The following is an 18,890-nucleotide window of genomic DNA, read 5'->3' on the forward strand; positions in this document are numbered from 1 at the left end:
ATCGGCTGATATAATTTTAGCAATACTCAAAACTCAATAATTGGGGAAAAAGTTGGGGAATAAATTTATGCTATATTTATAGATATCTACACAACTAAGGAGAACATCATAAAGCGAGGAGAACATCAGTTGACATTAACTTATGTAATATCTAAATATAAATAAATAGGAACTATTATTGTTGTGAGGATAGCATTGCTGTGACAATGAAACACAGAAAGTGTGTTTCTTCTCAAGGAAAATAATATCTTCTTCCTTTCAAGGGTCCCTCACTACCAAAACCACCCTTTGTTGTTGCTCGTCTTCTTATGTATAGTATTAAATAATGGAAGCCGAGATAATAAGGAATAACTCCTATTTATAGATATATACAATAGTATCTCGGTTCTCCATCTTATCGTCCGTCTCCCTTTTTACAAAAAATAAACAGGGGTATTATTCATTTCATAATAAAAGATCATAGTTATAAGCCTCTACACTGTAGTCTGTTCTCTATTTTATAAAGTTGAACAAATTCAAACTTATCACGGATCCCAAAATGTGTTTAGGCATTGGTAATTACTTCATAAAATATTTTTTCTATGCCTTCAAAAAGCATTATCCTCCATCCGGTCAAAGTTCCAGTGCACCAAAAGACCTTCAAAATGAGGTCAAACTTAAAAAAAAAAAAATCTTAGTACAATTATGGCCTACGAAAAGAAAAAAAACATATTTTACATTTAAAAAAATTTGTTTATAATTTTTTTGAATATACTTGGTTTTGTTAATAAAAACTCATGAATTAATTATTGATGGTATACAAATATACCTAGATAAATAGTTATGGATTTTATGCTTATTCGGTTTTGATATTATTCTATTTTTTCAAGAATGAAAAGTTAAGTTATTAATTTTTTCTAATTACAACAAATTCTATTATTTAAACTTTTTTAGTATTTATATTTGGATGTCGTCAATAATTATTGCATGAAGTTTAACTCGATATAACGTAAATATTTATGGGCATAGAATATTAACAATAGTAGCAAATTATTAAATTTCTTGAGTGAACAAAACTTATCCAAATGGTTTATTGAAAATAGATGAAGGAATAAAGAAGTTGTAGTTTTAAAAATTGTAAATTTTTTTATATTTTCCGCATTTTTTCTCATGCTTTAAGATGTGAGAAGCTCAAAAATTATTTTTTAGGGATCTGAGTTTGTCCTATACCCTGCCTCTTTGTTGTTAAAGTTTTTCCAAAATACCTTTTTGATGATTTTGCGTAGTTTTACGAAAAAAATTATAGAAAAACACACCATTGAATGCCAAAAAAGTCATTAATCTAAAATATAACCATTTTTAAATAACCCTTTTTACATATTTTATTATTTAAGTATCAAAATTACCCAGTACAATCAAAGCAAAGAGAAACATCTAGGTGAGCGAACCACAGTACTAAAATTGTATACTCCAATCTATAAATTTATATCTTATTTAGCCATTTTTGCGGAATATATATAAATATTTTCGAAATATTATAGACATACTTCAATTTTTATTTAAGAATAATTTTTCTAATACAAATTTGAAAATATATTTTACATATTTTCCCATATTATTAAAAACATAAAATTACAACAAGAAGTTATTGAATTAAGTTATTATTAAACTAGTTTACCAACTTTCTTTCTTTTATTAATGAATTAAAATTAAGTATTACTGCAAATTAGATTGATCAACATTTTTGGAGTAAAATTGTATAAAAATGTTCATTCATAGTGTCAATGTGGCATGTCTAAAAAATTAAAAAAATATTTTTTTATGGACGTATGGGTGAGCTGAAGAGGCTGTAGCTCTCCCCCACCACGTCCAAAAAAAAAAAAAAAAAAAATGAAAAGATTTTTTGCTTATTACTAGAAAATTGAATATTTAAAATTTAATTTAACTTTCCAATTTTTTACTAAATTTTAATATTTTGTTAATAACTATAAATTTTTGAAAAATTTCTCCAAAAAATTTACTTTTTATTAAAAGATTTAGAGTTTTAAAAAATTTCCAAAACATTTAATATTTAATTTTTGGAATTTTTTTCCAAAAAACAATCATTTTTGTGAACAGTTTTTTATTTTTGAAATTAATTTTCGAAAATGTAAATTTGAAATTTTTTTCTGAAAAATTATATACTTCTTGTGAACAGCTGTAGATTTTTGAATTTTTTTTTCAAAAAATTAATTGATTTTCGAATTTCGTTTTGAAAAAATTTAATATTTGAAGTTTAATTTTTCAATTTTTTCCCCTAATTTTTTTATTTTTTGGATTTTAAAGGGCTGGAGCAGATCTGGAAATGTAACTTCATTGTTGCCAATCCCCTGTGTTTAAAGATATATTGTTTTTTGTACACTATGTGTTCTTCATGAGCACACACTCACACGTAGTTTTCTCAATATTAAGATGTTCTTTCTTCAAGAATGAAATAATGGTAATAACAGCTTGATGATTTTTTTAATATGATGTGATGAGATAGGGAGTTCTTTAGTCCATAGAAAGGCATTGCAAATGGCACTCATCCAGATGCAAAAATGTATCGTCAATGAAAAATAAAGAAATCGATTTATTTTATTTTAAAGATCATAAAAATCGTGTCTTTTCTCCCTGATAAATTTGAAAAATGTGGTCATGACTTCCAGTACAGACTCGAGTCATTTTATAAGGAATCATACTTGATTTGAAACTGGAATAGATTTAATCAATCTAAAGTCTTTCTAAAAATCAATTCAATTACTTCCTCGCTTATGGAAAGGTTGCGTGGAAGGGGACAAAATATAATCGTATTGTAATAATCTTTAATAAGCTAATGCAAAGGATCTGTTCTATCCCATGGTCCTGACTGTTTCATTTCTTTCTTCTTATTCTTCTGATGATGATATATTCATCAATCAATTCAATTTCCCTAATAAGAACCATCCAATAAATCAAATATGACTCTCTGGCTCAAATTACTTCGTTTACACATCATTATTTGTATGGTGAGGGAAGGAGGAGTAGAAACAACCATTGCTTGTGTCAAATATCCCTTCAGTGTTATAGATGTATACACAAATATTTCAAAACTTCCCTAATTTTAAAATGAGATTGTACGATTTGAAATCCTTTTGTTGTGTTCTGGTCTTAACCGGTCTATAAAAAAAACTATGTGCAACTTTTCTTAGGAAGATAAAATTTGTTGTTCTACAATTTTAATTTTGGTCCACTTTTTAAATTTACTAAATAATTATAATTCATACTAGGGCTACCATTAAGTAATTTTCATAACAGTAGTTCTTGTAGTTTTTTTTATTGAAGATATTTGGGAATTGTTTTTTTTTTTTGCAATTCGAAAAATATTTTTTAATTTTAATTTTCTTTATGTTAAATTTTATTTTCTATTTAAGTAGATTTTTATTATGGACTTTTTGTCATTCATGAAGTTGTACATTTTGTAAATTTATGAAAAAGTCTCTGGACTCTCCGAACAAATTGTAAAAATAGATCAATTCGAGTCTAAGAGGACTAAGGTTCATCAACCTAACATTAAAAATAGAATCGGGTTAATACTGTCACGGTAATCAGATCAATCACTTTATTAGAGTAAACTGTCACGAATTTAATAAATTTTCACTTTTTAATTTACTTAATCTGACTACTTTATCGCTTCATGGACTCTAAACTAGAAGACAAATTTTAATTATCACATTCTAAAAACAGATTTTTTATTATTACAACACAAATAATTAAAGACAAGCTATTAAATCACACTTTGGTCCTTCATGAAGTATGATTTTACATGAAAGTTTTTGGTATTTCTATCTTAGGACATTCATATAAGTTTTAAAATTTTGAGGATCCGCCTTCTTGTACAAAATATAAAGAACACGTTTAAATTGGCACAAAAGGCGTCCAATGGAAAAATATAAATTAAATAACATCATCGTAGATATCATCAAGTGACGTCATTATCCATCTGCCTTGATTATATTGAAGATACAAACATCCAATATTTATAATTTAAAAAAATACTTTAATTAGCTTACTTTAAGAATAATGGGAAACTGTTATCGGTTATGAAAGCTATTTAAAGATTTACTTAAGGAATTCAATTGGTAAACTAAAGTACCGACTAAAATTTACTTTAAAATGATATCATATAGAAGTCACTATAAAATTTGAGAGACTATTGAAGAACTGATAACGGGATCGAAGAAAAAATGAAATTTCAAGTTTCGATATTATGGATCAATGCAACACATTTTTTTTTTTCAATTGAAGATATTTACTTTTGTAAAGCAATGTAAATCGTGTGTATTTTTCAACTGGGCCTTTTTTTTAAATTCAGGAATATAAAGGATGCATTTTCTATTCATCAGCTGTTGTAATTATTATTCAACTTTTATTTAGTGAACTTCTTTTTCTATTACATTTAATACCTGATTGAACATCAAAGAATCGAGGATCGACATTGTCCAATGTCCTTCTTTATTTCCTTCCCTCCCCCTTTTCCCCTTTTTTGACATGCCCAAAAATATAGACTTAAGAGACTTAATTTCAATCAAAAAATCTATTGATTTCTAATTCTATCATTGCAGTAATGATTTTCTGATACTTTAAGTGCAATTTGCAGCGATTCCAAAGGATAAATAAAAATATTTTAAGAATAAAAAATCAAGAAAATTTGTCAAAAAATACAACTGTACACTTCAGACTCAGTTTGGTAGAAAATTTCTTTTGTGTTAAGCAGTCAAATATTTTCTATCAAAAGAGCTTTGATATAAATTCATTTAGTTAAAAATATCCATCTTTTTTCGTTGTTTTTTAACTTTCCCGCTGGCTTATCACGCTATTTACATATTGTGCTTTAAATTATGAGTAGAGGGAGGAATCATTAACATGGAATTATGTAGTACAAAGCAGTACCACATGGTATTAAAACATACACTATTGTAGGATTATTTGTCGGACCCATGGCTACAAAAAACGATATCAAATATATTAACATTCTTTTAGTATAAGGTTTCCAAAACTTGAAAAGAAAAAAGGTACGTTCCCTTATAAATGGAGGTATAAGCCATGGGCTAATAAACCTTCAAGAAGAACAATTGCAACAAACATCCAGAGGCTAACATACAAGTCTCGGACTCTACGTTGGGAATAAATATAATGTAACCAGTGACGTGATATGATGCTTTCGCTTCTTAAAATATCTTATTCAAGTCTAATCTCTCCAAATTCCAACTCTAGCCATGAGATTGTAGGCAAACTTGTACAAGATACCAACTCGCGTGGAGTATCTTCAAGTTTGGAAGGCTCCAAGGAATTGAGGTATTTTCTAAAGTGTTTTCTGCAGAAATACTTTATCAAAGTGCAGACTATAATTACTTTTATCTGGATTTGGAAACATAGGAATCAAATAAGGATGATTTGTTGATAGAAATTGATGATAATTTGTCGAAGAATACAAACAATATCCAAACACAATACCTACTAATCTTTCTCCCTCTCTGTCGATTTTTTTTTTTGATAAGAAATTACAGATATATTTATAACATACTTGAAAAATTTCAATAAACTCCGGAAATTGAATGTCCATTAGGCAACACACATCTTCAAGAAACATCTCAGATTTTGTACAATTTCAAATATGCAGCCCCTTCTCTGGACATCATCTATCTAAAGAAATAACAAATACTATAAAATATATTATATAAAAATCCTTCTCTAAGACATGTAAAAATATCGTCATCTCCGTTGTTTACAATTGCCTTTTGGCTCTAGCATTTATTTGTGTGTGTTTTTTGTTTTTTTGCTCACCTGTGGCATTTTTCATTCCATGTCACGATTTTTATTAAAAATGACATTATATAATCATTAATAATATTTTATAACTCTGTAAAATTACAAATGACTTTTGATCAAATGTACCTATGTATGGACGACAATAATATACAATGCCCTCCAGATTGACTTCTTTGTTGTAAATTTCCAGTTTTGGAACAAACTACCCGTCCAATATTTAGTTATTGCCTTGAAGACCTATTATTACAGTTCATGGCTCAAATGAGTTGTATTGCATTTAAAAATCATTCAACTCCTTTAGGTAGAATATTAAATCATTGCTTTAGAAATATGATTCAAAAGAGTTGAAACACATGTTTGAACATGAGCTTCCTGTGATATGGATTTTGGGGGTTAAAATGTATTTCAAATTTAGAGTAGAACTTTCTACATTTAAAATGTAAATAAAATTTGGAAAATATTGATGTAATTATTATTCATTACTTCCTTAGGAGATAACGACTAAGTATTGAGTCGCTACTTTAAATGGGCTTCATGAAAAACGTAGAGTAACACTGAGGATTTATGGGGAAGTTATTTTCTATATTAATAAAGAAAAGTTTGTCAGTTAGTCGACGCCTAAACACTCCAGAAAATCCTTGGTACTACCGCTAGTAATTAGTAAGAGTGCTAATATCTGAAAGGATACCTATATATACTTTTTTTTAAATATATGCTCATCAGGATTTCGACAATTATCCCATCTCTAATAATTAGGGATGCACCAATACCAAATTTTCAGCCGATTGCTTATTATATGTAAAGGAATTTCATTAAAAAATGACAAAATTGTTTACTATTTTCAACGTTTAACTTTTTATTAATTACAGATACAAAAAAATACATAAGTTTATCATTTTTAATTAATTGTTAATAAATTTAAATTTAAAAGGTTAATTCCTCTCCGTGCTCCGGAGTCAATTTATTTCTGGTTGGCTCATTTTAGGGATTTTGAAGCACTTCCTTTGTTAGATAATGAAATTCTGGCTTCTTGCCCTCGGCCTGTGACTTAAATTAAACTGCCTCACTGATAAAATAAAAAATCTTGTGACAGTAACAACAGATCATTTTCTATTTGATTACTGGTTCGGCCCACAGAAGATGTAATGGTCTTGGATGGTTTCCAGTTCCTAACTTAGTTTTATATGTTTGCCGTAGGAGTTGAAATATGTATAAACCAGTGTTCAAGTCCGGGCTTGTGTATTTTTTAATGAACCCGGGACGGATACTGATGACTCCTACTTGACTCAGAAAATATGGACTCGACTTCAGTTCTGTTATAAACATTATTAATCAATTAACAAGAAAGTTAATTAATGGTTTCAGAGGCAGCTTATCAACCCAACTCTTACCGTTACAGACTTTTTGAACGACCCATGGTACAATTCGAATGTATGGGGCATTAAAAATGAAGTTATTTCTAAATTGTTACTTTCAAGTAAATTTCCTCTACAAAACTGCAAATTTGGATAAATATCTCTATTTAATCAAACCTCCTTTTCTCTTTTGAATTTGTCTGAACGACATCGTCTAGTTCAGCTAGTTTATTGATTTTTAACCGTAGTTTTGTTCCCAAAAATGAGGTCAAATAAGTCATACTATCCGTATAAGTCATTATGTATAGGCATAACCGCTACAGATACTTCAAAATAAGCATATACCCCGATCAATAATTAATATCTGCGATTATTTATTTTCAGTGGGTGTCATTTGCACCATCGCTCATAAGTGGGGTATACATTTGTAAGAGTGGGTGACGATGGCAGAGCATTGCTTAAGAATTGAGACCCTTGTTATCCCAATTATATTCAAATATATATGAGAATGTATGTATTATTACCGAAAGTAGGCGTTTCACATTCAGAGAGAGAGAGAGAGATGCTAACACGATGATGATCTACCAAAGAATGAAGACTATGAAAAGGAAAATCCAATAACAACAACATTTTTTCGTTTCTAATATCAAAACTCTTATTTTTCTCTAAGTTTTGTCCATCTGTAATTATCAATCAGAGATATATGGAGTGAAATACCTCATATTGATACTCGTGTACTTCGAAGGTGTAAACTACCAACAGTTAGACAGGTCTAAGTGCTGGTCAAACAATCTGACCATTAACAGCCAAGCTCTTAACTGTCTCCCAATGGTAATTTTTGGAAAATCATATTTTATAAATATTATTAATTATTAAAATAATTTATTGGGGGCTTTAAAAATCTCTTTTGATCTTCATCGTAGATGGAAAGTTATGATGAACATCTGCGATCTAAGTCATTAAAATGTATAGATTCTATGTGATATAAATACTTATTTTCTATATTTTATAAATTAATGTACTTAGATAATAATATATCATAAGTACTGGCGGTAGTAATTGCCGTAGTAGTTAGTCTTCTGCTAAAAGAGAATGTTTGCTTTAATAATAAAATAGTGTTGCAACCGAGTTTTCTGGACAAGTAATTCGTTTCTACGAGATATTTTTAGAGCATTCACCCACTTTATGAGGTTGTTTGTTTGCGAGTTGTAATATTATTTTTCTTTTTTTTAACTTCTCTTGATTTCATTAAAACTGTGTATTTTTTCGCCCGCCTGGTACACAGTGGCAAATCTGGCAGAGAGGGGGAAAAAACCAAAAAAAAAAAAAAAAAAGTCAAGAAATTTTAAAATATTGTTTTTTCTTATGTCGAAATGTGTTATTTTTTTAGTTATTATATAAACCCACACTCTTTAAATTAAATATCACATTAACATAAACATCAGGTATATGAAATTTATCAGGAATTAGTACATTAATAAGCATTAAACATGATTTAACACATATCTATAATATAAAATTATTAATATTCATATAATTAACTATAATTAAACGAAACCAATCTAGTTCCACGAACTCCATATTTTTTTCTTCTTCTCGCCCTTAAAGAGGCGTATAACAAGTAAATCTTCCATCAAAAATTCTCAGACATAGAGAAGGAGGTGAAGATTAACAAACAACACTCCTTGATTGGATGTTATTTTTCCACAGTAAGTCAGTAGAGTATCATTGAAATTATAATGTGGCTATTGGTTGTAATGAAAGTGGACACTCTGTTTTGTATTCCGGGTGGAATAATCCTGTTCGTGTACATTGCCGCGTAGAGAATTTCCTGGACCTTGGAAATAATGTTTTATATTTTGAGAAACTCATCATATGAAGGTGACTTGACGATAAGCCAAGCCAGCTGGGTGAGACTTACTTCGAAGAAGCACCAAATGATATATTCTACTACATTTAATTTGGGTACAAAATATGCCTAATAAAAAACTGATCCTTTCAAAACAAGTGGAAATTTTTGTATTCTCCATAGAAGTATTAAAACAATAAGATTTTAATTTATTTAAAAATATGAATTTAACTTAAAAAGGAAGGACTGAAAATATTTTCAATGGGATGGCAAATCCAAAGAAGATCTAATTTTTTAATCAACATTTTTGGGTGTACATGGACTTCCCTCAAAGTTAAAATTGTGCCACTCCGCCACTGATTATTTAGTATTTTAAAAAGACAATAGCAACAAACTTACATTCCATTAAACCCATCAAATCACGAATACGGTTCAAAAGTGATCGCAAATGAAAATAAATTTTGTTAGGCAGACCCGACAATAGGGTGATTCCTATTTTTTAAGATTCGGCAAATAAAACCACTCAACTTCGAGAAAAAATTGTATTCAGAGTCATATAATATTTTTTTAAATATATGAAGAACGTACCCCCGTTCCTGACTTTTTTTAAATTCATTTTTCATAACATATGCTATTCAATTTATTTGACATTGCATTCATCTCTACAAGACAAAGTAAAAAAAAAAAAAAAAAAGAAGAGCAGAAACCACAACAGCATGTTTACTGATGTGAAGGAACAATATTTCTGTCCAAAAGACCCTTGATGTTCATGCAACTGTATTTGAACAGAGATATATTACGTATAAAAAAAACATATTTTAGTTAAAAAGTTAGATTGAAAAAGAATTTTTTGAATAATATATAAAAATGATTTTTATTATTTTTAAATCACTAATTTTCAATGTATTAGAGTAGACTTAGATATAATAAGTTTTATATGAAGGATCAGGCATTAATGTTATATTTCTGATAAATTTACTATCTCATAATTCATCTGAGTCCTGCACTGGCTAAAAAACATATTTGATATATAATGTAGCTAAATAAAATAATAAACAATATCAGTAAAATGGCAACCCTTGTTGCAACTGTACCTCTTGGATTCCAGTGTCTCAAATTTCTCCACTGTTAGGAAGTTTCAAATTTTGATAAAATTGGGAGGGTGGGTCAATAAGTCCGTGACTTTTTGAATTTATTTGTGTTCTTTTTATCTAGCCGCAGTGCCAAAATTAGAGTCCTCTGATTATGAAAAGTATATCTAATATCAAGGGCAACTGCATCGCCCTAATATGTATCTACTAGCATAACAGCCCCCCAACCCATAAAAAAAGAGATAAATTATTCGGCAATCCTTAAATTTAAGAATGCTAATTGCCTGTAATTAAAGTATTATTACATAATTTATGTTGATATCAAGTATTTGTAAGCCTAAGTGAATTTAAAACAAAAAAAAAAATCGCATAAATAAGTAAAAAAATTGAGAAAACCAATAACCTTTTTTATATTTTGAAAAATAAATGTAGATATAGCTTCGAAAAGCAAACATGCATTAAAATAATAGACATAAAGTATGTATATTGTATACCTATGTACAATATAAACATAATATGAAAACGAGTTATTTCAAAGAATAATATAAAAGTAATTTGAGGGCTTAAGGATGTTGGATCAACAACAAAAAAAATATTTGGTATGTTTTTAAGAAAGTATGCCTTTAAAAGTATCTATTCATGTAGGGAAAACGGGTTGATTTGACTTTTCAATCTCGGGATCATTTTTTATTTGAGTACCTGGCTATAAATGTGTAAATTGTAAGTGTCTTTAAAACACTGATTAAAGACCTTGAAAATCCGTGTTAAAAATATTGGATATCTTCCACACCAAGTCTGATAAATATGTAGTTAGGAAACTCTTATAGTTAAATAATACATCAAGTACTCTAAACATGAATATGGAACGACGTAGCTGAATAGACAACACACTCGGGAGGAACTATTCTCTTGAACTCAATGTGTGAAAGTTAGCTCCCCGGTTATTCCTAGAGAAGGGAATATACATTACGCGTATAAAACTAGAAACCTGTGAGCAAAGAATCGAGCGTAATAATAGCGTAGAATAACAGAGAAATTACTGCAAGGACATTACATAAGTTCACAAAGCCATTTGTCATATTTTTATGAAAAAATACACACATTTATTAAATTCAAATATATTATTTACCTATTTACAAAATGTGAAATTCATTCATCACAGTTTTTATAAAATTATTTTATTTCAATATAAAGCCTATCGTAGGCCTCTTTTTAGGTATGTAGGTAATGTAGAGTGTTTGCTATTTTTTAAGGTTGACCAAATTCAAAATTATCATAGATCATGAGATGTGTTTAGGTAATGGTAATGACCTCCTAATTTTTGATTTCTGTGTCATCAAAAACCGTTACCCTCCATCCGGTCAACGTTCTAGCGTTCCGGAAGTACTTCAAAATGAATTCAAATAAAAAAAATCTTATTTTTTTCAGCCATTGGAAACATATGATAAAGAGAAAAGATACAAAAAATTTAATTGTTACAAATCACTCAAGATCAAAATTGAATACAAACTTTCAAATGTCTAATTTCATGAAATAATTTACTGATTATTCAAGGATTTAAAGACTGTTTAGGTTTATGAACATTTGTATCTTGTTCTGGGAAAAAATTGATTTATGTAAATAGCTGAGTAAATAGAAAATCCATAATTATTTAATTATATTTGTGTGCCGCCAATAGTTAATTCATGGGTAAACCTACCACATAATAAAGTAAAAAAAATTCTAAGAAATTAAAAAAATATTTTACACCAAGTTTTTCTTTTCTGATGCCATAATTATAATAAGATTTTTTTTTTTTTTTAATTTGACCTCATTTTGAAGTATTTCTGGAACGGTGGAACTTTGACCGGATTGAGCGTAACGGTTTTTGATTGCACATCAAAAATAATTTAGGAGGTCCTTACTAACACACAAACACATCTCATAATCCATGATAATTTTGAATTTGGTCAACTTTAAAAAAAAACAACACTCTAGTCTACATTTGACTATTTTAATCCAATGAATGTGTTCTTTTTCCATAACAAAAGAAGAAATGGTTGACAAATAGCCTTATTTAATATTATGTCAATGAAGTAATTTCTACACTATTTGTTGTAAGCGTGATTGAGCGTTCGCTTACATGTTTCACGTATTATATGCCATATGTATATGGACTTCAAACACGATTCCTAGGTCAGATGGAGCTAATGTAATAGTGTACTGTTTACTTACACTTAGAGATGGGATTTGTGTAAGAGTGCAAGGAGAAGGTGGGAACCAGATATATGGTATTTCTGAATTAAGAACTTTATTAATATTAGATGCATGTTATATGATTTTTGGGGAAAAAAATGAATTACTGCAATAAGGAGGAGAGGCTTCTACATGTAAAATAGCATTAGAGAAGGAAAAATATTATAATTATATATATATACACATATTTTATTATGCATTTTTTAATCAATTTAATCCAAAGATAGATTAGAGTTCAGAATTAGTTTATCTTAATGTCCCGAGCAAAGCCTAGCAAGCCTACTATAGTTTAAATTGAGTTATAGATTTTTTTGCTGTAAGTTTTAATCGAAATTGTAATTCAGATCAACTCATATTAAAAAAACTTATCCTTCACTCAAATGGTTTCACATAAAAAAAACATTACTTAAAGGTTTTAATAATTATACCTGTACAATCAACTACTACAGTAATTCTGATTCTTTTCATAATTGTAAAGTCACTGTGTCTCTTAAATCATTGAACAAATATTTGGATTTAAGACTTAAAGACAAAAAAAAATATGGTGACATTTTTCTGGGAAAATATATTTGTTCATGACCTTTACAATTCACGGAGCCCAAACTGGGAATAACTGTACTAACAAAAGAAAGATCATAAATGTATGAAGATATCCACTAGAGTAGTTTTTCCAAACCTGTGGGCCTCGAACCAATATGGGATTGTAAAGGTTTGGACAGAGGCTATTCTTGACTCAAATGTATCAATAATTCCGTATTGAGCATTTCGGTAGTCTTCTGAATGACCTCCAACATCATCGTGACCCTATTTATTGTTATCTTACGAATTATAATTCAATAATTGCAGTATATGGTAGTGCGTTATACAAAAAATGAATATTTATCTAGGACATTTCAAGAATTTTGGTTGTTTCTCAGGGGAATCCGCATGATTTTATTTTTTACGATTTATTTTGAAAAAATGAATAAAAAATTTAATTTTTTTTGGTCAAAAATATCAAATATCTATAGTTATTTATAAAAAAAAAATCGAAAATTAAATTTTTTGAATAAAATTCCAAAAATCCACACTTCTTTACAAAAAAATTTAATTTTAGGAAAAAAATTCAATTATTAAATTTTTTAGAACAAAATTAAAGACTATTCACAAAAAATTAGATTTTTAAGAAAATTTATTACGTTTTTTCAAAATTTTTGAATAAATGAGAATTGAGCAGTAATGCTGTCATGCCCTTTTTTTTAAGGTTAGCTGCAAGCAGCTACATATGGAGACATGACCGTAATGCAAACCCACTCCATACCTAGCGAAGACTTGGATATAACTTACTCTGAATGCTCAAGTCTACTCCAAGTCCCACAAGGACTTACACTTTGAACTTCCTAAAACTCTATTGTCTTTCGTAATTACCCGCAATTTATAGTTATTTTATCCCTTTTTCAGAATTAAAGAATTGTATTAATTATAATATATTTGAAAAATAAAAATCAACACCGTTTAAATTACCAACAACTACAAGAAAAAATACAAAAATTGCTTAGAATTTCCAATTTTAAATCAACATAGTTCTGTCGGATAAAAATATGATGTTAAGGAAATCATAATGGTAACATTTACCATACAGGGGCGTCCACAGGGGGTTGGTAGCGCTGTAGTCACCCCCCAATTTTTTGGCCAATAGGTGTGGATTTTTGGGATCTTTTTCCAAAAATAAATAATTTTTTGTAAATGGTTGTGGATTGTTGAAATTTTTTTGCAAAAATTTAATGATTTATTAAGTAAGGATTTTGGAAATTTCTTTCCAAACAATTTAACATCTGAAATTTTTGCTCAAAATCTAATTATTTGTGAACAGCTGTGGATTTTTGAAATTTTTTCTGAAAAATTTAATTTTTGAATTTTTTTACAAAAATTTAATTTTTCTGAACAGCTGTAGATTTTTGATTTTTGTTCTATTTCTTTTAAAAATTTGAATTTTTTTTCCAAAAATTCTAATTTAATTTTTTTTTTCTAAAAATTCATACGGTGTTGTTATTTTTAAGTATCAGCAACATTAATATAGCAAAGTCTGTATTTATGATAACAGTAAGTCATTTTAGAGAGTAGAACCTTCATCTAAGAAATATAATCATAGAATCGAGAGTGCGCGTTATATAAAAAAGAGGAAATGAACTCATTTCAAAAGAGAAAACAAAATGGGAAGTACTTTATATGAAAATAAATGAATGTGACTTGTGATGAGGCTCAGTAACGAGATACAGTACTTCCTGGCTCATAACGTCATTTTATTATTATTTTTATTTTTTGCATGCTACAATTCTTCTTCTTTCATTCTTGAGAAAATAGCATCTATGTATTAAACAATTATTTCAAACTGTTGCACTATTCTTCATTTAACTTTTTTGGAAATTGCTCACAGCTCAACAATAATTAATTGTAGTTAAATGAATCATAACAATGGCATAATATAATCATAAATTACATAGGTAGTTAATTTTTTTTAACTCTATAAGCATGAAATATGTTTGTGCACGTATTGATATTGTCATTGTACACTGCACATTGTACATAAATAGAAGTACACCTCAACTTCCTTCCTTTTGATGTTCTGCCCTTACCATAGGTGAACAAAAGGTCTTCTTTTATTATTTCATATTTACAACGAATGTATTGAATACACCATAAAATATAATGTTGTGTACAAGTTCTAACTGTATATAAGTAAACAATGATGCAATTTACTATTTCTATGTACGTCTCATTAATTTTTATTTAATCCCAGGATCAGCTATTTTCCTTAGCAAAATTTAATTAATGCAATGATTTCATTTTCATCAATTAAAATTAGGCGGATATTATTAACTAAAGGTAGTATCCGACATTGATGGGTGCTATTAGAACTCTGATAGAGAGACAAATATTTTTGGTAATATATATGTAACGGACAATGTGTTAAAAGTAGTATTTTGTAAAACACCCGGGCTATCTGCAATATGCCCATTACAGAGTGCAATGTGCAAAATCCTGAGGCAATTTACTAAATTTCTAACAGAGTCATCTTTTTAATTACATTTACATTGTAAGTTAAAATGATGGTGGGTATTTGATTGCATCAAATTGATACTTAAGGATTTGATTATGATACTGTTTCATTGCAAATAATTTGGTAATCGTGCGCACTTCCATTGAAATCTCTATTGCATTCGGACGATCAAACTATGGTATGATAAGAAATTGTCACGAGAGAAAAGATTTTATTTTGTAAAAATATACCACGGCTAACATGTTGTGAAACTAGACAACTGGTTCCTAAGGAGATCAAAACCAACAACTGCCACTTGTCTGACCATAAACAGCTCCTTATAATATTCTATAATACATCCTGGTCCATGGGTTCCACCGCTGTTCCAAAAGGTGGGTCAAACCCCACTACATAACTATTTCAACAAGTAATTATCCTATTTAACTATATTCGAACAAATTTTATATAAATTTTTATTATTTTCTTCAAAATACACTAAAGAAAAAAAACTTTTTTATAAATATTCTTTAAAATCAAATGTAATAATTTTAGAAAATCATTTTTTTGAACTTTTTTCCAAATACAGTACACATTTTAGTGAAAGTGCACACGATTATCAAATTGCTTCCAATGAAATTGTATCATAATCAAATTCTTAGTGATCAAATTGCTTCCGATGAATTGTTTCACAATCAAAATTATCTACAATCAATTGGTGTATAATATATTATATATAATGAACCGTTATACTGTACAATTTGTTTATCCGAGTTACAAAATTGTAATAAATTGCACCTTTTACGCAACATATATATTTATTTAATCATTCACAGGTTACAATTTATTCGTTTAATAACGCCTTATTTTATTACAACATCAGTCATCCTAATTACCAACTAACGTTTTAGACTATAATTTCATTTTAATGTATTAAGCTACTTATTTATTACGTATTTATGAGTGATCCAACTGTGGACATTTGAGCTTTATAATGCACCATAAATCTTATCATTGTTGGATTCAAGTATTAGTCGAATTAAAAAATATCTTGACTTTACAAATGTCCACTTTTTTTGGAAAAAACTCAATCTCCCCCAATCTCAAAAATAATCGAATATAGATACAAATTACGCATTCATTAAATATAATATACACGTATCATACATATTTTGAACATCATAAAGTAGTCATAATTAATTAGAAAAACCAAATATTAATGGATTTTTTTATTTTTTTTAAAAGAAATTCCAAAAATTTATAGCTATTTTAAAAAAATCAAAAATTTCAAAAATCTATAATCACAAATTAATTATTTTGAAAAAAATTCTAAAATCAATATTTATTCATTAAAATTAAATTTTTTGAAAAAAAACAAACAAAAATCAATAGTTATTCACAAAAATTAAATTATTTGGGAAAAAAAAATAAATAAATAAAAAAAAAAAAGATCTATGAAAATCTATAGATATTCACAAAAAAGGAAATTTAAAAAAATAAATCAAATATTCAATTATTTACAAAAAAAAATTCAAAAATCCATAGCTATTATCAGATAATTAATTTTTTTCAAAAATCCATGGCTATTATCAGATAATTAAATTTTTTGGAAATTTTATTCCAAAATCCATAGCTATTATAAGATAATTAAATTTTTTGGAAATTTTTTCTTAAATTTATAGCTATTTACAAAAAATGAAATTTTTGGGAAAAAATATCAAATATTAATTTTTTGGCTCTGTGTTATAATTTGTCCAAATGACCTTTTTTTAAGAAAATAAATCTTTCAATAAAAATAAATAAATACCGTGATCATACACTGCAGATTATGACATTATACTCCTCATCTGTAATCTAAATAACTTTTTCAGCTCTTATACAACATTATATTAATAGTTTTAAAATATACCGTTAGGTATAATAGAGGGTCGTTAAAAACTACTTGCTTGCTTCAAATATGTGTGATGAAACACCATATGGCATCATTTAATTGTAGTTCATATGAGTTCCTACATATGTTTAAATGGTTAAACGTAAATAAAACTCAATTTGAGAACCCTATGAAAGGTTTTCTTGATTTTTAGAACAATAAAGAATGGGTTAAGTAATTTTAATTAACTATACATGTTTTTTTCTTTGTAGATCAAACTAATGCTAAAAAATAACTACAGCTATACCAATACAACCTCGACTTTGAACTCCAATCGTCTTTAAGGAAAATATCTGAATATTATGTCTTTTTATAACTGAAAAAAATTGTAAAACTGCACCAAAATTCCCTATTTGAATGATTATTATTATATAAATTCACGAAAACTATTGTAAATATGAATAAATAATTTATATCCTTGAATGAAACATCTTTTTATGCCTTCTCTCCCTACATATAGTATCAAGGAATTCTAAACATATGGAAGGCTCACATTTTTCATCATTCGCAGACTACTCGAAGGCTCCTAAAATTGTTTAACATCTAATTAATAGATAGTTGTATTTTTTTTTTTTTGTAGAAGATTCAATTTTAGGAATGGTTCTGGGGTAATTATCATATTTGGAACATCAATGTAACTTTACGAACCGCAAAAACATGTTCCCTGGGAGTAATTATTATAGGTTTAGCCTTATTTATTTGCGGATATCCGATTTACATGCGTGTCTGTGTTATATGTATCATTATTGACGCGTCATTTCGAGCATTTCCTTTAAGAGTACTTATTTATATGTGATGGTTGAGCAAGAAAGTACTTTATAGTTTTCATGACACCACCATCAGTCTTGAAAACTTAGCAAGCATATTTACGATTACGTCACAAATAAAATGAAGTTCAATGTTCTTTGTGCTATTTATGCATCCACAGAGACGCCATTTTTGAAAGAGATATTTTGTGACGGCATATGGTTTACGTTCACCGTATGAAAATACAGTGTATTTTTTTTAGCTCATCCGTTATTTTAGAATTTGTAATCCGAAGAATGAATTTTTTTTTCCTTGATTATACCAATGTCCTTGTATATTCCCTTCTACCCCTCCTTTGTCTCAGCTGATTGTAGCTGCTTTAATAAAACCTCATAACAGGAAAGCTGCTCAACATCAAAATATTTTTCAAATTGTCAGGTTTATCATGTTGATTTATGTTTTTTTTAACATGCCCAAAATACACACGATTTTCATTACTATTTACGTTTTTAAACTAGTTTGAAGGTTCTGTGTAACACTAAGTAGCATGCAAAGATTTACACATGATTTTCAAAAATAATTATGTAATTACATGCAATGTATGGTTGGGTGTCGAAGACATGAAATAATTATCTAGTTTTTAATTTTCTTTTTCAAATAGGTTGTTCCATAAATCATCTAGAACTTCATATATTATTGAAGTTTTTTTTACTAAGTTTCAATGTCATATTTTTTACTAAACCAAAAAAATAAAATAATAATAACACTTCAGGTCTCTTAAGTATTATAAAATAGGTTGAAAATTAAAGCAAATCAACTCTTTACCACGGTTCTTTGCAAACACTGAATTTTGCACGTA

The 18,890-nt window shown here is 28.1% G+C and overlaps 1 protein-coding gene across 1 annotated transcript in view; it reads left to right on the top strand.

The window, feature by feature from the left end:
* Nucleotides 1-17,703, top strand: part of LOC121115503 (uncharacterized) — a 56,744-nt gene extending 39,041 nt beyond the window's left edge. The window contains exon 3 of the mRNA XM_071887572.1: nucleotides 17,497-17,703. Coding sequence (XP_071743673.1) covers nucleotides 17,497-17,568 — 72 coding nt within the window. The 3' untranslated portion in view covers nucleotides 17,569-17,703. The remainder of the gene's footprint in view (nucleotides 1-17,496) is intronic.
* Nucleotides 17,704-18,890: the final 1,187 nt, after the last annotated feature.

Source organism: Lepeophtheirus salmonis, chromosome 1 (genome assembly GCF_016086655.4).
Source record: "Lepeophtheirus salmonis chromosome 1, UVic_Lsal_1.4, whole genome shotgun sequence".
NCBI classification, from domain to species: domain Eukaryota; kingdom Metazoa; phylum Arthropoda; class Copepoda; order Siphonostomatoida; family Caligidae; genus Lepeophtheirus; species Lepeophtheirus salmonis.